Consider the following 18,592-nt stretch of genomic DNA (forward strand, 5'->3'; position numbering starts at 1 on the left):
AAATATAAACGGATGCCATAGCCTGCCACAGTTCACATCCCATCTTTTCTACTGTCAAACAGTTGATTTTCCACTTTCCCAGTTTATTTGCCACACTGATGTTTTCCCAATTAACACCACTTGTCCTACTACTGAGGTTAGTCTTCCAATACCCCATAGTAAATATAAGGAATGAAGTCTTGCCTACTTCTCTGGGATTGCCCTCTACATAGCCACTACTGTTATCCATGCAATTCCTATTCTTACTCAATACCCACAGCCAATCCCCCTAATTCAATGCCCCCAGGATTGAAGTGGATGTAGCAAAAAAAGCATTGCTACATCCACTTCACTTAAGTCACCGGTCCACAGCCATCATCCCCAAACCACAGTACTTATCTGCATCCCCCCAATTCAATGCCCCGGCCACATCCATCCAAAATCATTGCCACCAGCTACTTCTCCCAAATCATTGACCCCCCTGAATTCTCATACCAGCAATTTGCCCTATTTTTTCAGTCTAATGTTGTACTTATTCTGAATAAACCTGCCTACTCTGAATAAGTAAAATAAAAATATTTGTCATCATTGCTATACCTTGTAGTGTGAATTCCTCAGCAACTGTCTCCTCAGGCACGCTGTCTGTAATCATGTTCCTTGCACGTCACTCTGCAGGTCAAAAGCATCTCCATAATGTGTGATGTCAAGATGCAAGGAAGGGAGGCTGGGTCCCTGGGTGAGGGTCTGGTTATAGTACTGAAGTCTGGCATCTCTGGTGCTCTGTTGGGGGACAGTTTCATCTCAAGGGACATCACTGAATTTTTGTCATGCTTATTTCAGTGCCATCTGCTGGTTTTATAATTCCAGTCCTATATGGAGGTCTATTCCTAGATGTAATATTGTTATTGTTAATTTACATTTAAGCCCCTGGGAATTATCATACCTCTTGCACCATACTGTCATTTGTGTTCTGAACATCCATTGGAAATATATATATGCATATTCACATTACATTGAGTAAACTATATACTGTCTAGGCAGAGCCCAACTGTTACAGCGGTGATCCACGATAAATAGGTAAGTCAATCAGAAAACCAAAACGGTGGGTAAGAGTCCGGTAACTGAATGGTGTGGTCTTTGTCTCTACTCAGTCTAGGCCTTGTTGCATTCTACACAATGTACTTTCACTCTTGGTGTCATTTGGACTGACAGTGCCAGATCATTCTATACATTGGCTGCTTAGACACTATTTTACTTCACTTTAGGAGTGGGCTTGTTATATACCATTTCAGTGTACTATAGATGTATGATCTTACAATTTAGATATGTATAGGTTTTGGCTTATTATACATCATTCCAGTTTGCCCTAGGTGTGTTCCTTAGTCACTGCTCAAATCACTTTTAGCATTTTTCTCATTCGCAATATCCGTTCACTGTAGGCATTGTTGCTCTGTTCATTTTAGTTAAGTTTAAGCTGGTGTATCTTATTATATGTTATTTATTTTGAATTATTTCTTTTATTGAGACAGTGTTATTTACTTTACAGAAAGGAAAAGCAAAACATAGATAAAGCATACATTGTTATGACATTGGCCAATATTGGTGGTATATGAGTGTTCTGTCTCTCTCTCTCTCTCTCCCCACCCCCGAGAAAGGTACTTATGCGAGCATTACATGTCAGAGAAAACAAAGTAGGTTTACAAGCAATGTCTAGACATATTATCTTGTACATCGGTGTTATCAAGGGTGCATTTAAATGTTTAGGTCAGTGAAACCCCCAAACAGTGCTGGGCTCTAAACTCAAGGGTAGTGTAAGTGATTTGAGGCATAGCCAGACTGTAGTTTTAACTAGTTTGGGACTGAGTTTGCCATCTGTCTCGTATTTGTATATGTTATTTCAATGTGCCAGATGTTGCTTTATTAAATCATTTAATATGTGTCATGTAGTCAATACATTATATGCATTGTCACATTTTTAGGCTTAGTCTTTTCTGCATTAAGCCTTTTCTAGGCTTTGTTCACTAAATAGTTTGACAATTTTCTTTTATTATGTTCATTTCCTTCAGATATTATTTCATTATTTATCGATTTCACACGGTAAATGTACATAGTAGGCTTTATTTTATAGTTGGCAATGTCTATTCATTCTCAGCATTGTCCTTACATGGCATGTCCTTTTGCTGTAGGTTTGTAACTGTTCGTTGATGATTTGTTTCTTTGTGCAGTATATTTTCCTCTAGGCTCGGATTAATTTTTAGAATTATTGTGTAAAAAGGATTTAGTCACTGCTTCATTATATACCATGCCAGTGTGCCCTAAGCAATATTTATTATACATTCAACGTTTTCTCTGGGGATTTTAGAATTCATAGAGCCAATATCTTCGGGCATTGCTTCGACCTAGGTTTAGGCTATTTTATATTTGTTTAGTTGTTTGTATTAATGATAAACTCGTCTTAGCTCAAAGATTGTACATCTTAAAGCAATGTAATTTACTGCAAGGTAAGCTACGTCAGTTTGTTGTTGTCATTGTCTCTATATATGTTGTGTCTCTTCATTATAGATGGTTTTGGATTGATTCTCTAAATGTTGCCAAAAGGCAACTTCAGATTTCTCGAGATTTGGAGAGAAATAGTGTAAAATAGCTAATTATGCTATTTTATATCACAAAAAAGAAACCAAAAAACAATCTTGCTTCCCCTTTACTCTGTGTTGCCTAATGTGGACTATTATTGCACTTAAACAAATATCCACCCCATCCTGTCATGTCTGATGCATTGGGAAGTTTGAATCTCGATGCTATATCTAACTCCCTGCTATCTTATTTAGCCCTCATTCTCACTGAGCCCCCTTTCCCTCTCCACTGACAATGTTAGATTGCATCTCGATTTTAGGGGAAATACACCAATTGCTCCAATGGACTGACAGAACTACCACCACTGACGTGCAATTTTATCTACCTTCACCTTGGCCTTAATTGTATATTGGTCCTAACTTCAAATATGCTGCAGCTCCTCTCTGCTCTCTCGTGCTGTATAATGATGCCTGAGCCGGAATATCAAGTCATTCTGACCCTGGCATCACTACAGGGAGCAGAGAGGAGCTGCAGGTGGATAACTGCTTCGTCGCGAGCAAAAAGAGAGCAGCCCCAATGGACTCAGGGAAAGACCCACATAGCACTCCCAGAGGTAGGGAGGCTGGGTGGATTCCAATTAAAAATATAAGTGTGTGTCTGTTCAGGTATCTACCCCTCTGATCACACGAGAGGTGTTTTTACTCACTTTTTTCTAGGGATGTGAATGTGCAACAAATTTGGTTCTGCACTTCCGAAATTCGAATATTCGGCAATTGCCCCTAGTAGGGGTAGGGTTTAGACACTTCTGTTCGGTAATTCCGAAAATCGGCACTTCGAAAGAGTCAGAATTTTGTCGGAATTTAAATTTGGAATGAAACGAACTGCACGTTTTTCTCCACGCTGTGTCGGTTTCGCCATGGCTTGTCCCACCTCTATAGCCAAGATCATTAATCTTAATGGTCTCATCTAAGCCAATACTTTTCCATAGGAAAGCATTGGGATAATATTGCGCATGATTTCTATGGGTAACATTCAGCGCCTCCATGAAGACGCTAAACATAGGTGCTGCACACTGTGCAGTACTGACACAGGACCCTCTATTGGCCGTCTGAGTGACTGTCACTAGACGTCTTGCGAGGCAGCAATGTAAATACTGCCTTTTCTCTGAAAATGCAGCATTTAAATTGAAAAGGCTATAGGCACCAGATCAACTACATCACTAGTAGTTCTGGTGACTTTTGTGTCCCTTTAAAGCGGCACTGTAATGCCGAATCCCGTTTTTTTTTTTTAACCCCCCTCCCGCCTCCACTACATCCAATTGACCTCCTAGTTAACCCCAAATGCCCCTAAGCCCCCCATATTACCTATTTATTAATCTTTATTTTCTGCCCTGATCTTTATTCAGGGCGCCGCCATCTTTGTGTGGGTAGGTGAAGTCCCTGTGGGACACGTCATCTGCCCACACTAGACAGACTGTGAGATTCCCGCACATGCCCAGTGAAACACTTGGACATGCGAACGGGAATTTCATCTATTCATTCATTCGTCAGACAGACGAATGAATGAATAGAAAAATCAGACGAACAAACTCACACTAAGTATCAGTGTGAGTTTGTTCGTTCAGTTTATTACAAGGAGGGAGCTTCCGGCTTGCAGCTCTCTCCCTGTAATATGTAATGACAGAAGCGGCAGGGAGCAGTGCTCCCCGACACTTCCTAAACCCCCTAGGTCCCCCCTCACTCTATGGGGGTCAATATGACCCCCATAATAGCACAAGGGAGATTAAAATCTCCTGAATGCCCCTACTCGCTATACCGCGAGTAGGGGCATGTCTACTAAACAGACTGTAAAAAAAACCCTACTATTCGGCCCCCACCCCTGCGCGACGGGTGGGTGCCCTAAATAACAATAAGGGGGGGCGAACCTATTGTCCTCCCCCCGGCCCCCACCCCTGATCGGCGGGTGGGGACCATAAATTACAATGGGGGGGACGGGGACCTACTGTCCTCCCCCCCAGGCCCCCACCCCTGTGCGGCGGGTGGGGGCCATAATGATAATGAGGGGGGGGACCTACTCTTCTTCCCCCCCCTGGGCGGCGGGTGGAGGCCATAATGATAATGAAGAGGGGGACCTACTGTCCTCCCCCCCCACGAGCGGCGGGTGGGGGCCATAAAGATAATGAGGGGGTTGACCTACTGTCTTCCCCCCAGGCCCCTACCCTTGTGCGGCGGGTGGGGGCCATAATGATAATGAGGGGGGGACGACCTACTGTTCCCCCCCCCCGGGCGGCGGGTGGGGGCCATAAAGATAATGGGGGTGGGAGGGAACCTACTGTCCTCCCCCTCTCCGGCCCCCACCCCTGGGCGGCGGGTGGGGGCCATGATGATAATAAGGGGAGACACCTACTGTCCTCCCCCCTGCCCCCATCCCTTGGCGGCAGGTGGGGGCCCCAAGTAAAATTCCCCCCCCATCAAAGGTGACTAGCCCCCCAAGCCCCTAGTCACCCACCCCCCCACCCAAATAAAAAGGCCCCTACCTACCCCACTCACCCTAATAAATAGTGAGTGGGGAATAAAATTACTACCCTGTAAAGTAAAATTAAACTTACCATTCAACGTCTTCTTTTTTCTAAAATCTTAATTTTTCAGCCCCAAAAATGCCAAATAAAAATCCATTATACCCGTCAAACTTAAAATAAAATAAAAAACCAGAGCGCAAAAAAAAAAAAACTGCCGAAAAAGAAAAAACCCAAGCGCAAAAAAATAATCCATCTTCACCAATGGAGGGCCCTGCGCAGACTGAGCTCCGCAGGTTGGGGGAAGGCTTATAAAGCCTCGCCCCGCCCTGCAATTAGGCTAAGAACACTCTGATTGGTGGGTTTAAGCCAATCAGAGTGCTCTTTGTCATTTTACACAGCGTGGGGAAATTCCAAAGAACTTTCCCACGCTGTGTAAAATGACACAGAGCACTGTGAATGGATGGCTTGAAATCCATCCAATCACAGTGCTCTGTGTCATTTTACACAGTGTGGTAAAATTCCAAAGAACTTTCCCACGCTGTGTAAAATGACACAGAGCACAGAGTAATTTTATTCCCGCCTCACTATTTTTTAGGGTGAGGGGGTAGGTAGGGGCCTTTTTATTTGGGTGGGTGACTAGGGGCTTGGGGACCCCTAGTCACCTTTGATGGGGGGGGGAATTTGACTTAGGGCCCCCACCCACTGCCCAGGGGTGGGGGCTGGGGGGGGGGAGGACAGTAGGTCCCCCCGCCCTCATTATCATTATGGCCCCCACCCGCCACCCAGGGGTGGGGGCCGGAGATAAACATAGAAACATAGAATGTGACGGCAGATAAGAACCACATTCGGCCCATCTAATCTGCCCAATTTTCTAAATAGTCTCTGGCCTTACCTTATAGTTAGGATAGCCTTATGCCTATCCCACGCATGCTTAAATTCCTTTACTGTGTTAACCTCTACCACTTCAGCTGGAAGGCTATTCCATGCATCCACTACCCTCTCAGTAAAGTAATACTTCCTGATATTATTTTTAATATCTCATTATGATTATGGCCCTCACCCGCCGCCCAGGGGTGGGAGCCGGAGAGGGCAGTAGGTCCCCCCTCTTTATCATTATGACCCCGCCACCCGCCGCCCAGGGGTGGGGGCCGCAGGACAGTAGGTCCCCCCCTCATTATCATTATGGCCCCCACCCGCCGCCCAGGGGTGGGGGCTGGGAGGACAGTAGGTCCCCCCCATTGTAATTTATGGCCCCCACCCATCGCACAGGGGTGGGGGCTGGGAGGAGGACAGTAGCTCCCCCCCCTCATTATCTTTATGGCCCCCACCCACCTTTCAGGGGTGGGGGACAATAGGTCTCCCCCCTTATTTTACTTTAGGGCCCCCACCCGTCATTTAGGGGTGGGGGCCAATAGTTTTTTTGTTGTTTTTTTTTTTTTTACAGTGAGCAGGCTGCTCACTGTTTACTAGACATGCCCCTACTCGCGGTATAGCGAGTAGGGGCTGAATTTACTAATACTAAGTAATGTTTACCTAGTATTAGTAAATGTGGCTGAAAGACCAATTTAGGTCTTTCAGTAGATAGCTCCCTAATACCGTGGGAATTAGGGAGTTATCTACTAAGCGGCTGCAAGATGCAGCCACAGCACGAATAGGATCGGAGTTTCATTCATTCTAATGAAATTCCGACACGAACAAAGTGCCGAATTGCGTTCTAAAGCAAACGAACATATTGTTCTCATTCAGTTAGAACACAATTCGTTAAAATGACAGGAAGCATCGTGGGAACAGGGAAGAAAGGTAAGAATTATGGGAAAATTGCTCTGACCAGCAGAAATGAAGCACACTTTGCTCCTCCGCTGGTCAGAGCTGGTCAAGCGGAGGAAACCTCCATAAAGCAAAGAGTCCCTACTTTGTCTTATGATTTCAAACAAAACTATAGCAGACAGGAAGAAACGGAGAACAGATCCTGAGAGAGGGGAAGAAGAGGAAGAGATTGAGGAAAGGTAAGTTCGGCATGACAGTGCCGCTTTAAGACTTGCATATTTCTCGTTGTAGTTTAAATAAATAAAAAACTGGCTCCTAACTTTTTTACCTGGCTCCTAGATTCCAAACAAATTTGTCAAGCCCTGGGGACAGGAATACAAGTTTGTGTTCTTTTAATACTGAGCACAAGCAGTAATGCTTACAAAATACTCAATTGTACATCTATTTACACTGATCAAACATAAAACTAAAACCAGCAACAATGAACAGAATAACATTGATTATATTGTTACAATGGCACCACTCAAGGGGTGGAATATATTAGGCAGTGAACAGTCAGTTCTTGAAATTCATGTGTTGGAAGTAGGAAAAATGTGAAAGCCAAAAGCTCTGATTTACTGACAATTACCAAATAATGATGGCTAGACGACTGGGTCAGAGCATTTCCAAAATGGCAAGTTTTTTGGGGTGTTCAGGGTAGGCAGTAGTATGCTCTGGGCAATGTCCTGCTGGAAAGCCTTGAGTCCTGGCATTAATGTGGATGTTACTTTGACACGTATCACCTACCTAGAGATTGTGACAGACCACATATCCCCTTTCATAGCAATGATATTCTCTGATGGCAGGGGCCTCTTTTAGCAGGATAATGCACACACTGCAAAAAATGTTCAAGAATGGTTTGAGGAACATGGCAAAGAGTTCAAGGTGTTACCTTGGCCTCCAAATTCCCCACATCTCAAACTAAATGAGCATCTGTGGAATGTCCTGGAACAACAAATGCGATCCACGGAGGCCCCCATCTCGTAACTTGCAGGACTTACAGCACCTGCTGCATATGTATTCGTGCCAAATGCAACTGGATACTTTACATGGTCTTCTGGAATACATGCCTCAATGCATCAGAGTTGTTTTGGCAGCACAAGGAGGACCTACATGACACTCAGTAAGTGGTTCTAATGTTTTAACTGATCAATAAATAGGGTCATTTAAAATGAAACTTTTTAATAGTAAATTTAGAAAAAACACAAAACATTTTAGCTTAAAGAAAAGTCAGTTAACAATTTGTATGAATGTAAATGTGCATAAAACATGGTTTATTCACGCTACACAATTGTATTTACATAACAATGACACAACCCCCCCTCCCCCACAAATACAGTCAATACCTATGTACAAGTCTGACACAGACAGAATTAGCAATAAATAACATTTGATTTAAAAACAAAACAATATATAAAGTCACCATTTAATTTAATAAGAATGGAAGTTTAACCGGATTCTGAAAAGATTCATGGACAATACAAAGTGTACAATGTGTCACATTAGCATTTGATTTCATGATTTGTATATGTATATACTTGATTTTCTCCACATTAAAATGTTGGGTAACATGCCTTCAGCGTAAGGAGAAAATAAATTTTTTGATATTAAATTTTACTATATCTCAAATAGGTCTTGGGGCACACTCTCAGTTTACGGATGTCTCCATAAATAACATCAGTTGGAAAGGGGTTTAAACGCAGTGCTGTGGTGAGTTGTCACTAGTTCGCAAAATCCAGATGAAATCATCTAAATTGTAAAATTTCAATTTTTTTGCTATTTTTGGCCAACATTCTCTCCATAGCGTACTCTTTAATGAACAAAGATTTATAAATGTTTTATATAAATAAAAAGGTTTTATAACCAGTCAGGAAAGAGAAGGTCAAATGCAACATGGCAGTAGCTTATGGGATATTAAAGAAACACTCTCTAAGCACCAAACCCACAACTTAAAGTAGCACTGTCATTTGTTTGGTTTATTTTAGTATTTCTTTCCTTGCACCTCTTGTAGGTGCTTGATTACATCATCACACCCCTTGCTTTTATTTTTTATCATTGTAATACCACCGGTCCCACACCTCTAAGGCCAGGCCTACATGTAGAGTCACTCTGTGACATTACTGAGAGTGGACATAATATAGAAACAAAATGCAAGGAAATAAGGGGCACCGTGTATCATAATGCAGAGTACATATAATAAGACCCTCGAGAACTGCTGTAGAGATTTTTTACCTGACTTAAAGCACATTACTTACTGACTTCTCAAAACTCTTTTCATGGTATAGAATACAAGCTAAACACAATACAAAAACCAAGGTAAAATGTTTTAAAAACATTCCATGTAGAAGCAAATCTTTTTAAAAGACAACCACTCATGAGCTATTACCATGAAAGCAAATGTGAGAGGCCTTTAAACAGTGAGGCACAGATAAAATGACTTCCTAAATGCAAAAATTTTTATGTTGGCAGATTTCTAAAAAAAATGTGGCAGTTATATGTGCAATAATGACAATTCCAAATGTCTAAAGGTAAAAACATGTTAAAAAAAAAAAATATGGATTCCCTTTCAGCAAACGACAGTAATCCTTTACACCAGTAAATTACTACTACAATAAATTATTATCAATCTAATGTTAATATGTGCCATTGTATAATGAAACATGCACTGCTCATATCAATTTGTTATCCCCACTAAAATTATGTTTAAAAATCATTTAACCCCTTGTATATATATAAAAAAAAAAAAAAAAAAAAAGAATCTTATAAAATGAGCTGAGCCTACACATCTGACAATCAGAGTGCAAAAGGCTCTGATGGCAAAAAAAGACTGCCTTGTTCATTGGTATTATGTGCTGACTCCGCTCAATAACAAATTAAAGGCTCACAAAACCTACTAATCAGAGCAAAATAGTATCCAGTCTAGTTAGGGAGCTCATGTAAAGGAAAATAAAAGCAATAAACAATATACTTTCTCCATGTAGATCAGGCAGTATATATCCCCAGTTGCAGAAGTTCAACTCAAATTATGATTTGCCAGAATTATAATTTGGGAAGCAACATGAAGGTTATAGTTCTGAAACAGCTGAAGATCTACATTACGCCATGCTGATGTATATTGTAGTCAGTTCAGTGTATCATTAAGGTAAAACCAATCAGGGAGAAGCTCCTTGAAATGACTGTCTCTGTTCCAAAGCTTGACGACTGAGGAGTTGCTGCTGAGTCTGAAGAAACTGGACAACTTCAGGGCTTCGTAACAGAGACTTGGAGGAAGAAAAACATAGAAAATTAGTGTTGTGAAAAAAAGTCCAACGCAAATTGTCTAAATGTAAATATATTTTCCATCAGTCTATATGGCAACATGGTATATGGACCATTGAACATGTCATTTTCCACTCTCCACTAGCAAGAGGGTTAATAGTTTCTCCTTGCTAAAATAAATCATGTTACAATTAGACTTTAATTTTGACAATTCCATTAGCTCTGCTAATCAGATTGACCTGTGCAAAAAAATGGTGTTGTTTGTCTTTGCCTGGCTTTGCTCTGTCAGACATATTAAGATATTAATCAAAATATAATATCTCATCAATACCAATAGAATATGCTTGGTGCAGATACAGAGGTTACTTAAAATGTTCCTAGTATTTTTTTTTTTGTGTGAATACCTCTTGATTTTTTTTTTTGTTATACAGAATATTATTGCATACCAATAAAGCAAGATATAGTTATTTTTGCTACTATTTTTTTTTTTAATGCTTTGCATATTGTCAATTTGCAATTCCAAACTGAGAATGTTTAGTTACTGAGAGAAATGAAAAAAAATTAATTTGGTTTGCAACCATTTGTGGAAATAGTTGGTTATTATTAGAGATGGTCTATGTTTCTTTATTGCAGGAGATATTGTTATGTAATACCCTGTCATATTATGGTGCAGAATATTAAACGCAAATGTATGTTATGTTGAAATTATTATTGATATGTTATTATTTATATAGCGTCAACAAATTCTGCAGCGCTTTACAGTGGGTGCGAACAGACATGTAGTCGTAACCAGACAAGTTGGACACACAGGAACAGAGGGGTTGAGGGCCCTGCTCAATGAGCTTACATGCTAGTGGGAGTGGGATAAAGTGACACAAAAAGTAAGGATAGTATTAGACTAATGACAGTTGCAAGAGAGGAACCAGTCGGGAGCTATTAACATGAAATTGTTAGATTTCATTGTCTACTGTAGAAATTATATTCTGACAGCAGTTTTCTTTGCGTTGTATATTGCTATTGGTTATATTATTATCAAATAGATTTTTTTCACAACAAATTATATTTTTAAAAGTAATATAGTTATTGTATGCTATATTGTATTGAACTATGATATTAGGTAAAAACTACAAGAATTTAGGATCAGAGATAAAAATAGTGGGTATCTCTTTAAATAAAATTGTGGATGGGGCCCTATAAATACCACCATATTCATAATTAATATTTTTAATATTTGTATTATATTTCTCGTAGTGTGTAATGTTTTGTTCCACAATTATCCCTAAAGCTGAAATGTTTGTAAATGTAAAGACACACTATAGTCACCCAGACCACTTCAGCTCAATTAAGTGGTCTTTGTGCCAGGTCCCCCAGGTATTAACCCTTCAGATGTAAACATAGTTTCAGAGAAACTGCTATGTTTACATTGCTAGGTTAATCCAGCCTCTAGTGGCTGTCTTTCTGACAGCCGCTAGAGGCGCTTCTGTGACACTGGATGCGAAAGTCGCATCCAGTGTGCAGAACGCCAATAGGAAAGCATTGAAAAATGCTTTCCTATGGACTGTTTGCATGCGAACGCTCGGGAGCTGACGTCGGCAGGGGGGGAGAGGTCACCAGCGCCGGATTACAGTAAGTAACTGAAAGGGTTTTAACCCCTTCAGTGCCAAGGGCCCTGAGGGTGGTGGGGTCCTAAGGGTTATATAGTGTCAGGAAAATGAGTTTGTTTTCCTGACACTATAGTGATCCTTTAAAGGACCACTCTAGGCACCCAGACGACTTCAGCTTAATGAAGTGGTCTGGGTGCCAGGTCCCTCTAGGATTAACCCTTTTTTTATAAACATAGCAGTTTCAGAGAAACTGCTATGTTTATAATGAGGGTTAAGCCAGCCTCCAAATCCTCTAGTGGCTGTCTCATTGACAGCCGCTAGAGGCGCTTGCGTGCTTCTCACTGTGAAAATCACAGTGAGAGCACGCAAGCGTCCATAGGAAAGCATTGTAAATGCTTTCCTATGCGACCGGCTGAATGCGAGCGCGGCTCCTGCCGCGCATGCGCATTCAGCCGATGACGTCGCGATCAAGATGGAGAGGAGGAGGAAAGCTCCCCGCCCGGCGCTGGAAAAAGAGGTAAGTTTAACCCCTTCCTCTCTCCAGAGCCCGGCGGGAGGGGGTCCCTGAGGGTGGGGGCACCCTCAGGGTACTCTAGTGCCAGGAAAACGAGTATGTTTTCCTGGCACTAGAGTGGTCCTTTAAAGCTATAGGGTGAAAACACTAGTTTGTGATTTTAACAGAGTGATATTGCTTCCAGTTGGAGAAAAGCATTATGCACAAGATTACTACACTAGCTTCAAGAAATACCTGTTCCTCTAGATTAGTGAAATTAATCTCTATCATTTGACAAAACCATAAATAGGCATATTTGTGTTTCTGTGTGTTTGTTACAGTGTGTGCCCCCAAAACACTTGCAGAGGCAAGAGGAAGTATATGTTTCCTCCTGTTAAGAGAGTAAATGGATAAACTTATAACTGCAAGTATAGCACATCTCTACAGTTGTATCTGTACTGGAACACAGTAACATGGGATCTCTGCAATAACCGGTCAGCTACCTGGGCACCACAAATAGTGATTTATTTTTACCTTATGTGAACATTATAGTACCCATATCATGATCAATGGTTTATATGCACGTGTTAAATTTCTCTTGAAATCTGCACTTTTATAAAATAAGCTTGTAAAACACGTGCAAACATCCCATAACAGACTTTAGCCAGCTTTAAAGCACCAAATCTCGCATTCAAGCTTCTGTTGAAGATGAACACATGATGACTGGAGGTGGCCTATTTTTTTAAAGGGAAACTCCAGTGCCAGGAAAACGATCCGTTTTCCTGGCACTGGAGGGTCCCTCTCCCTCCCACCCCCCAATCCCCAGTTACTGAAGGGGTGAAAACCCCTTCAGTCACTTACCTGAGGCAGGGGCGATGTCCCTCGCCGCTGTCTCCTCCTCCGCGCTGCTCCTCCTCTGTATTGCGTCGGCCGGTGGGCGAGACTGATCCCGCCCACCGGCCGAGGAGACCTAATGCGCATGCGCAGCAATGCCGTGCATGCACGGCAATGCCGCGCATGCACGGCAATGCCGCGCATGCGCATTAGCGCTCCCCATAGGAAAGCATTGAAAAATAATTTAAATGCTTTCCTATGGGAAAATGAGCGACGCTGGAGGTCCTCACACAGCGTGAGGACGTCCAGCGACGCTCTAGCACAGGTTTCCTGTGCTATGAAGGAGGAATTGACCTCTAGTGACTGTCTACTAGACAGCCACTAGAGGTGGAGTTAACCCTGCAAGGTAATTATTGCAGTTTATAAAAAACTGCAATAATTACAGTTGCAGGGTTAGGAGTAGTGGGAGTTGGCATCCAGACCACTCCAATGGGCAGAAGTGGTCTGGGTGCCTGGAGTGTCCCTTTAAGTTCTGCTATGAAGTTTTTTTATTGAAGTTTGGTAGCTCAGCTAATGGTTTTAAAAAAAATAGCCAGGCTATTTCACAAATCATATATCCTCCAGACACAAGAAGCATCCGTGAGTAACGATGTTACATCATAAAAAGTCACATGACAAGGTAATTAAACACCAGACTGGTAATCAGCAGCAGTCTGGTGTGATTGAAGAAGGTAGTTTATGTTGAAAGGGAAAGTATATAATACAAACACCAACATTTGAAATATAAAAGAGTTTCAACCCTGCATAAAAGATTACGTTATTTGCTTCAACACATTTATATTGGATTTCATAAAGTAGAAAGCTTACCAGTCTCTTTTGGTTTAAGACTTGCTCTAGTAAAGAGGGCCGTGGAGGACGATCCCCAACAGAACCAGTTCTTTGTTTGGTAAGAGAGATAGTGCACTCTGCATTATCCTGGACAAAGCAGTAAAGATTCATAATAAATATTTGCACATTAAATACAACATTGCCAGCACATAAGCAAATAAGCCAACCATTTTTCCTATATTTATAGTGAGGCACTGGGGCCCTAAGTTGGATGCAGGGCAATCGCCAGGATCCACAAATATAATGGCATTCTATGAAAACCACTAGGACCGCAGGGCATCATCACGCTGTTATCAATAGACTTGTGCAAAAATGTGTTTGTGTGAATCCATCTCCTTTTAATCCACACTCTAACAAACGAATTTATCTGTGAAGTCGTCAGGTAAATCACGGACAGGTCGAACTGTTCGGGTTTGGATTAAAAGGAATTTGATTCTGACAAACCGCCAATAAGAATTTTTGCACACGCCAAGTGTTAAATGAGGAAGCACCGTCTAGTCTGACAGCAATTAGAGGCATGGATTAGAGCAGTGGTAGAGGGCGGTTTGGGATTCAAGTGGGTGGTTGTGGGTTCTGCTGAAAATTCCTAGTGGGCCTCAATGGACGTGGACCAAGGCCGGCAGGGGAGATCCTTTCATCTTTCCTCCAGGCCCATTCAGAGCCAGCCTTGATGTAAGCCTTCCCGGTCTGGTGAGGAGATCAAAGAGCTCCCTCACCGGCCCGCTAGCACTTAGTTCCAGTAGAGAGAGGAAAGGACCAGGGACGCTCTGTGTTCCTCCCTCGAGCAGGCTGATAGGAGCGTTGACGCGGATTACCATGACAATGCTCCGATACAGTCCTGTGCTCACAGGAGGACAGGAGAGTCAGCCTGGAGCTGGAGGAGCTGCAGGCTCAAGTGAATGCGCCACCACTGGACCACCAGGGCTTGCAGCATTATATCCCCCCTCCCTGGTAAAAGGCAAAAAGAAGGGAGGGGGAGCGATTAAGATGGATTTTCAGATCTCACCCACCTACACACAGCATAGCCCCCAATACCCTTCACAAACACTGATGACCTAACACACACACAGCACAGACTTCCACTTCCCCACACTGCACCTCTCACAAACACAGGCATCCTCATATACACACACACACATACATACATACTGTGGCCCTCATCCATATACAGCACCCTACACACACACACACACATACTGCGGCCCTCATCCATATACAGCACCCTACACACACACACATACTGCGGCCCTCATCCATATACAGCAACACACACACACACACACGTAGAATAGAAAATAGAAAAAAAAAAAGAAATTTAAGTGCATATTTGAAAGAGAAAAAAAGCCTCTTTTCTAAAAACAAAAAAACAATTGCACTTGCGCTATAAAATTAGTTACTGCGGCACTGGTGGACGGTAAGGAAATTTTACCATCAACAAAGATATAAAAGTGGGTGGTAGGTATTTAAAGGCTAACTACCCCTGGATTTGACAAATGCTATTTATCTGAAACATCTAGACTAGGTCACCACCGAAATTTTAGTTTCATCCAAATACAGTGACAAAATCATTTTGGAGGAATAAAATTCCGATCTGTGACACGCTGCATCTTGCAGCTGTTTAGCAGATAACTTCCTAAATTGGTGCTCTTGTAGGGTTGCCATATATAAAAGGGACACTATAGTCACCCAGACCACTTCAGCTCAATGAAGTGGTCTGGGTACCAAGTCCCTCAGGTTTTAACCCTTCAGATGTAAACATAGCAGTTTCAGACAGCCGCTCGAGGTGCCTCTGCGAAGTTGGATGCGAAATTCGCATCCAACGTGCAGAATGTCCATAGGAAAGCATTGAGAAATGCTTTCCTTTGGACTGTTTGAATGCGCGCGAGGCACTTTCCGCGCATGCGCATTTCGCTCCACTTGGGAGCTGATGTCGGTGGGGGAGGAGAGGTCACCAGCGCCGAGGGAGCCCGGCGCTGGATTAATGGAAGCTGCTGAAGGGGTTTTAACTCCTTCAGCGCCACGGGAGGGGGAACCTGAGGTGGGAGCACCCTTAGGGCACTATAGTGTCAGGAAAACCGCTTTGTTTTCCTTACACTATAGTGATCCTTTAAGGGTAACAAATTGAGGAGCTGTTTAGTAGATAGCTCCCTTTTGTTATCCTCATGACAATCCCACAAGTATTATGGAGCTATTAACTAAGAAGCTGAAAGGCCAAAATTACAAAAAGTAGTTTTGGTGTTCCAGACAACTTTACTAATACCATTAGAAAATAGGAAATTAAATTCTCTGCCCTGCACTTACCCGCCGCTCTGCGAGTAGGGGCATGTCTACAAACAGCGTACAGCCAGTGGCATTACCTCCGATATGTTCAACATGGTTAACCCCTTAAGCGCTACGGAATCTGTTGGCGCTATATAAATGGCAATAATAATAATAATAATAATGACAACTTCTGAAATAAAAGGGAATCATGACGGAATATTTCCGTCATGTGTCCCTAAGGGGTTAACTTAACCCCTTAAGGACCAAACTTATGGAATAAAATGGAATCATGACATGTCACACATGTCATGTGTCCTTAAGGGGGTAAAGGAAAACTTTAGTGCCAGGAAAACAATCCGTTTTCCTGGCACTTCAGGTTCCCTCTCCCTCCCACCCCCCAATCCCTAGTTGCTGAAGGGGTGAAAACCCCTTATGTAACTTACCAGAGGCAGCGACGATGTCCCTCGTCGCTGCTTCCACCTCCGTGCCGCTCCTCCTTCTGACACCGTCGGCCGGTGGGCGAGACTGATCCTGCCCACCGGCCGAGGAGACCTAATGCGCATGCTATGAGTCAACAATTCCCTCTAGTGGCTGTCTAGTAGACAGCCACTAGAGGTGGAGTTAACCCTGCAAGGTAATTATTGCAGTTTATAAAAAAACTGCAATAATTACACTTGCAGAGTTAAGAGTAGTGGGAGTTGGCACCCAGACCACTCCAATGGGCAGGAGTGGTCTGTGTGCCTGGAGTGTCCCTTTAAGAATAGAGGTTTCTACTGCACTATAACGTTAGACCAAAATAGCTAAAATTGTAAAGTAAAAAAAAAAATGCAAGTCAGCAGCTTTTGGATATCTTTTCCCCCTAACTTTACTTTGATTCTGGGACAATTCACTCTTTGAACAATTCAATTAAGGCTTTCCTGAAGAATATAAGATTATCTGTGTAAGAGAATGCATAAATTACATGCATTATTAAACTTGTGACCAGAACCTCGATAAAAAAAAAAACAGACGTTATATTCTAAATTAACTTGACAAACACTGATATGGGGGCTCATATAGAGACGACCTAAAATACTGCACTATTCGTGTGACCCTCCCCCGACAAAATGGGGGCTATTTTGTGGGGTTCAAAACTCTTCTTTCCACATAGACATTCCCCTGGCAGCAGGCAGGCTTCTCTGTTGATAAACAATGTTTCAAACCCTCTGGTCTAATGGCATTTGTGTATATCAGGTGATGGGGGTGCTACCACCCCTCTGTGACCCCCCACCCCTGTGTTGCCCCCCCCCCACCCGTGTCCTGACCTCTATCTTGCTGGTGCAGGTCATGGCCTGGTCGCTCTTCTTCTTGTTTTTGTATTTGTCTTTGTACATCTTGTTGCGGTGCTTCTTGCACATCCATGGCTTCCTCTGTTTGGCCACCTGGCTGGTGGTCTCCTGGCAGCCCTGGTAGGTGCAGGTCTTGGTCACCACGCTCTCGTTGTCCCCCGAGTTATCGTCGTCCTCCAGTTCCTCCGGGCTGGCCGTGCTGTCCCGGGGGTCCGAGGTGTCCAGCAGGTCGCTGTTCTCGTCCTCGGGCTCGGCCGCCATGATGGTGTAAAAGAGGACATTGGGGTCGGCCTCCGCCTGGTACTGGCCGTACTGCGGCTCGCTACCGGGTTCCTTCTCGCCCTGCAGCAACAGACCCGCCGACTCCGGCCTCCCGGTATCCGCCGCGGGGTCATCGTCATCCTCATCCCGAGCGCCCACCGGCTGCAGCATCTCTCAGTGCCTAGCAACGAGCGGCACCCGCTTGTCTACTTCCGGCGAGCTGACAGGCGCGCGCGACACCAACGGCGCAAAAAAAAAAAAAAAAAATGGCCGTCACGTGACATCCTCGGGGTTGCGCATACTGTTCCTGACTACAGTTCCCGACATGCGAGACGGCGCCCACTAGCTGTGTTTTAGAGCATGCTGGAGGTTGTTCTTCACATGCTCTCTTACTGGTGTATAGAAACCAATGGTCTTTATTTGGGACCCACTAAAAGGAATGACAGGATGGAATGCCCATAGACAGTGGAATGCCCATAGACAATAAAAGAGCAGAAAGGAATGCCCATAGAAAACAATGGAAACAAAATATTTGAATTAGAGACAGATCTATTAGACATAAATATTTTGCAGGCTCACTCTCCAGGTTCAGCGGCAATATTTAAAATTGAGATAAAGTGGGATTTTCATTGTTTTCTATGGAATGACAAGGGTGAATGCCCATAGAGTACAATGGGAAGCAAAATATAAACTAATTTGCAGGCAAATCTGTGTTACATAGCAAATTAACCTTTACCACAGGTGTTCCCCAAGTACAGCAGCAAATTGTAAAATGAAAAGAAACTGG

The 18,592-nt window shown here is 43.0% G+C and overlaps 1 protein-coding gene across 1 annotated transcript; it reads right to left on the reverse strand.

The window, feature by feature from the left end:
- Positions 1-9,634: 9,634 nt before the first annotated feature.
- Positions 9,635-18,056, reverse strand: RFXAP (regulatory factor X associated protein). The gene is made up of 3 exons (XM_063444866.1): positions 17,521-18,056; positions 13,934-14,041; positions 9,635-10,137 (listed from the first exon to the last, which is right to left on the reverse strand). The coding sequence occupies exons 1-3, from the start codon at positions 17,974-17,976 to the stop codon at positions 10,030-10,032; spliced, it is 672 nt and encodes a 223-aa protein (XP_063300936.1). The 5' UTR covers positions 17,977-18,056; the 3' UTR covers positions 9,635-10,029.
- Positions 18,057-18,592: the final 536 nt, after the last annotated feature.

The sequence above is a fragment of the Pelobates fuscus genome, chromosome 1, assembly GCF_036172605.1.
Source record: "Pelobates fuscus isolate aPelFus1 chromosome 1, aPelFus1.pri, whole genome shotgun sequence".
In the NCBI taxonomy this organism is placed as follows: Eukaryota; Metazoa; Chordata; class Amphibia; order Anura; family Pelobatidae; genus Pelobates; species Pelobates fuscus.

Bases quoted from the DNA above. Each gene is read 5' to 3' on its own strand.
- RFXAP (XM_063444866.1), bottom strand. From the start codon at position 17,976: ATGCTGCAGCCGGTGGGCGCTCGGGATGAGGATGACGATGACCCCGCG. The intron at 14,042-17,520 runs GTCAGGACACGG...TGCTTTGTCCAG, and splicing joins CCTGCACCAGCAAGATAGAG to GATAATGCAGAGTGCACTAT. The intron at 10,138-13,933 runs GTAAGCTTTCTA...TCTTCCTCCAAG, and splicing joins TCTTAAACCAAAAGAGACTG to TCTCTGTTACGAAGCCCTGA.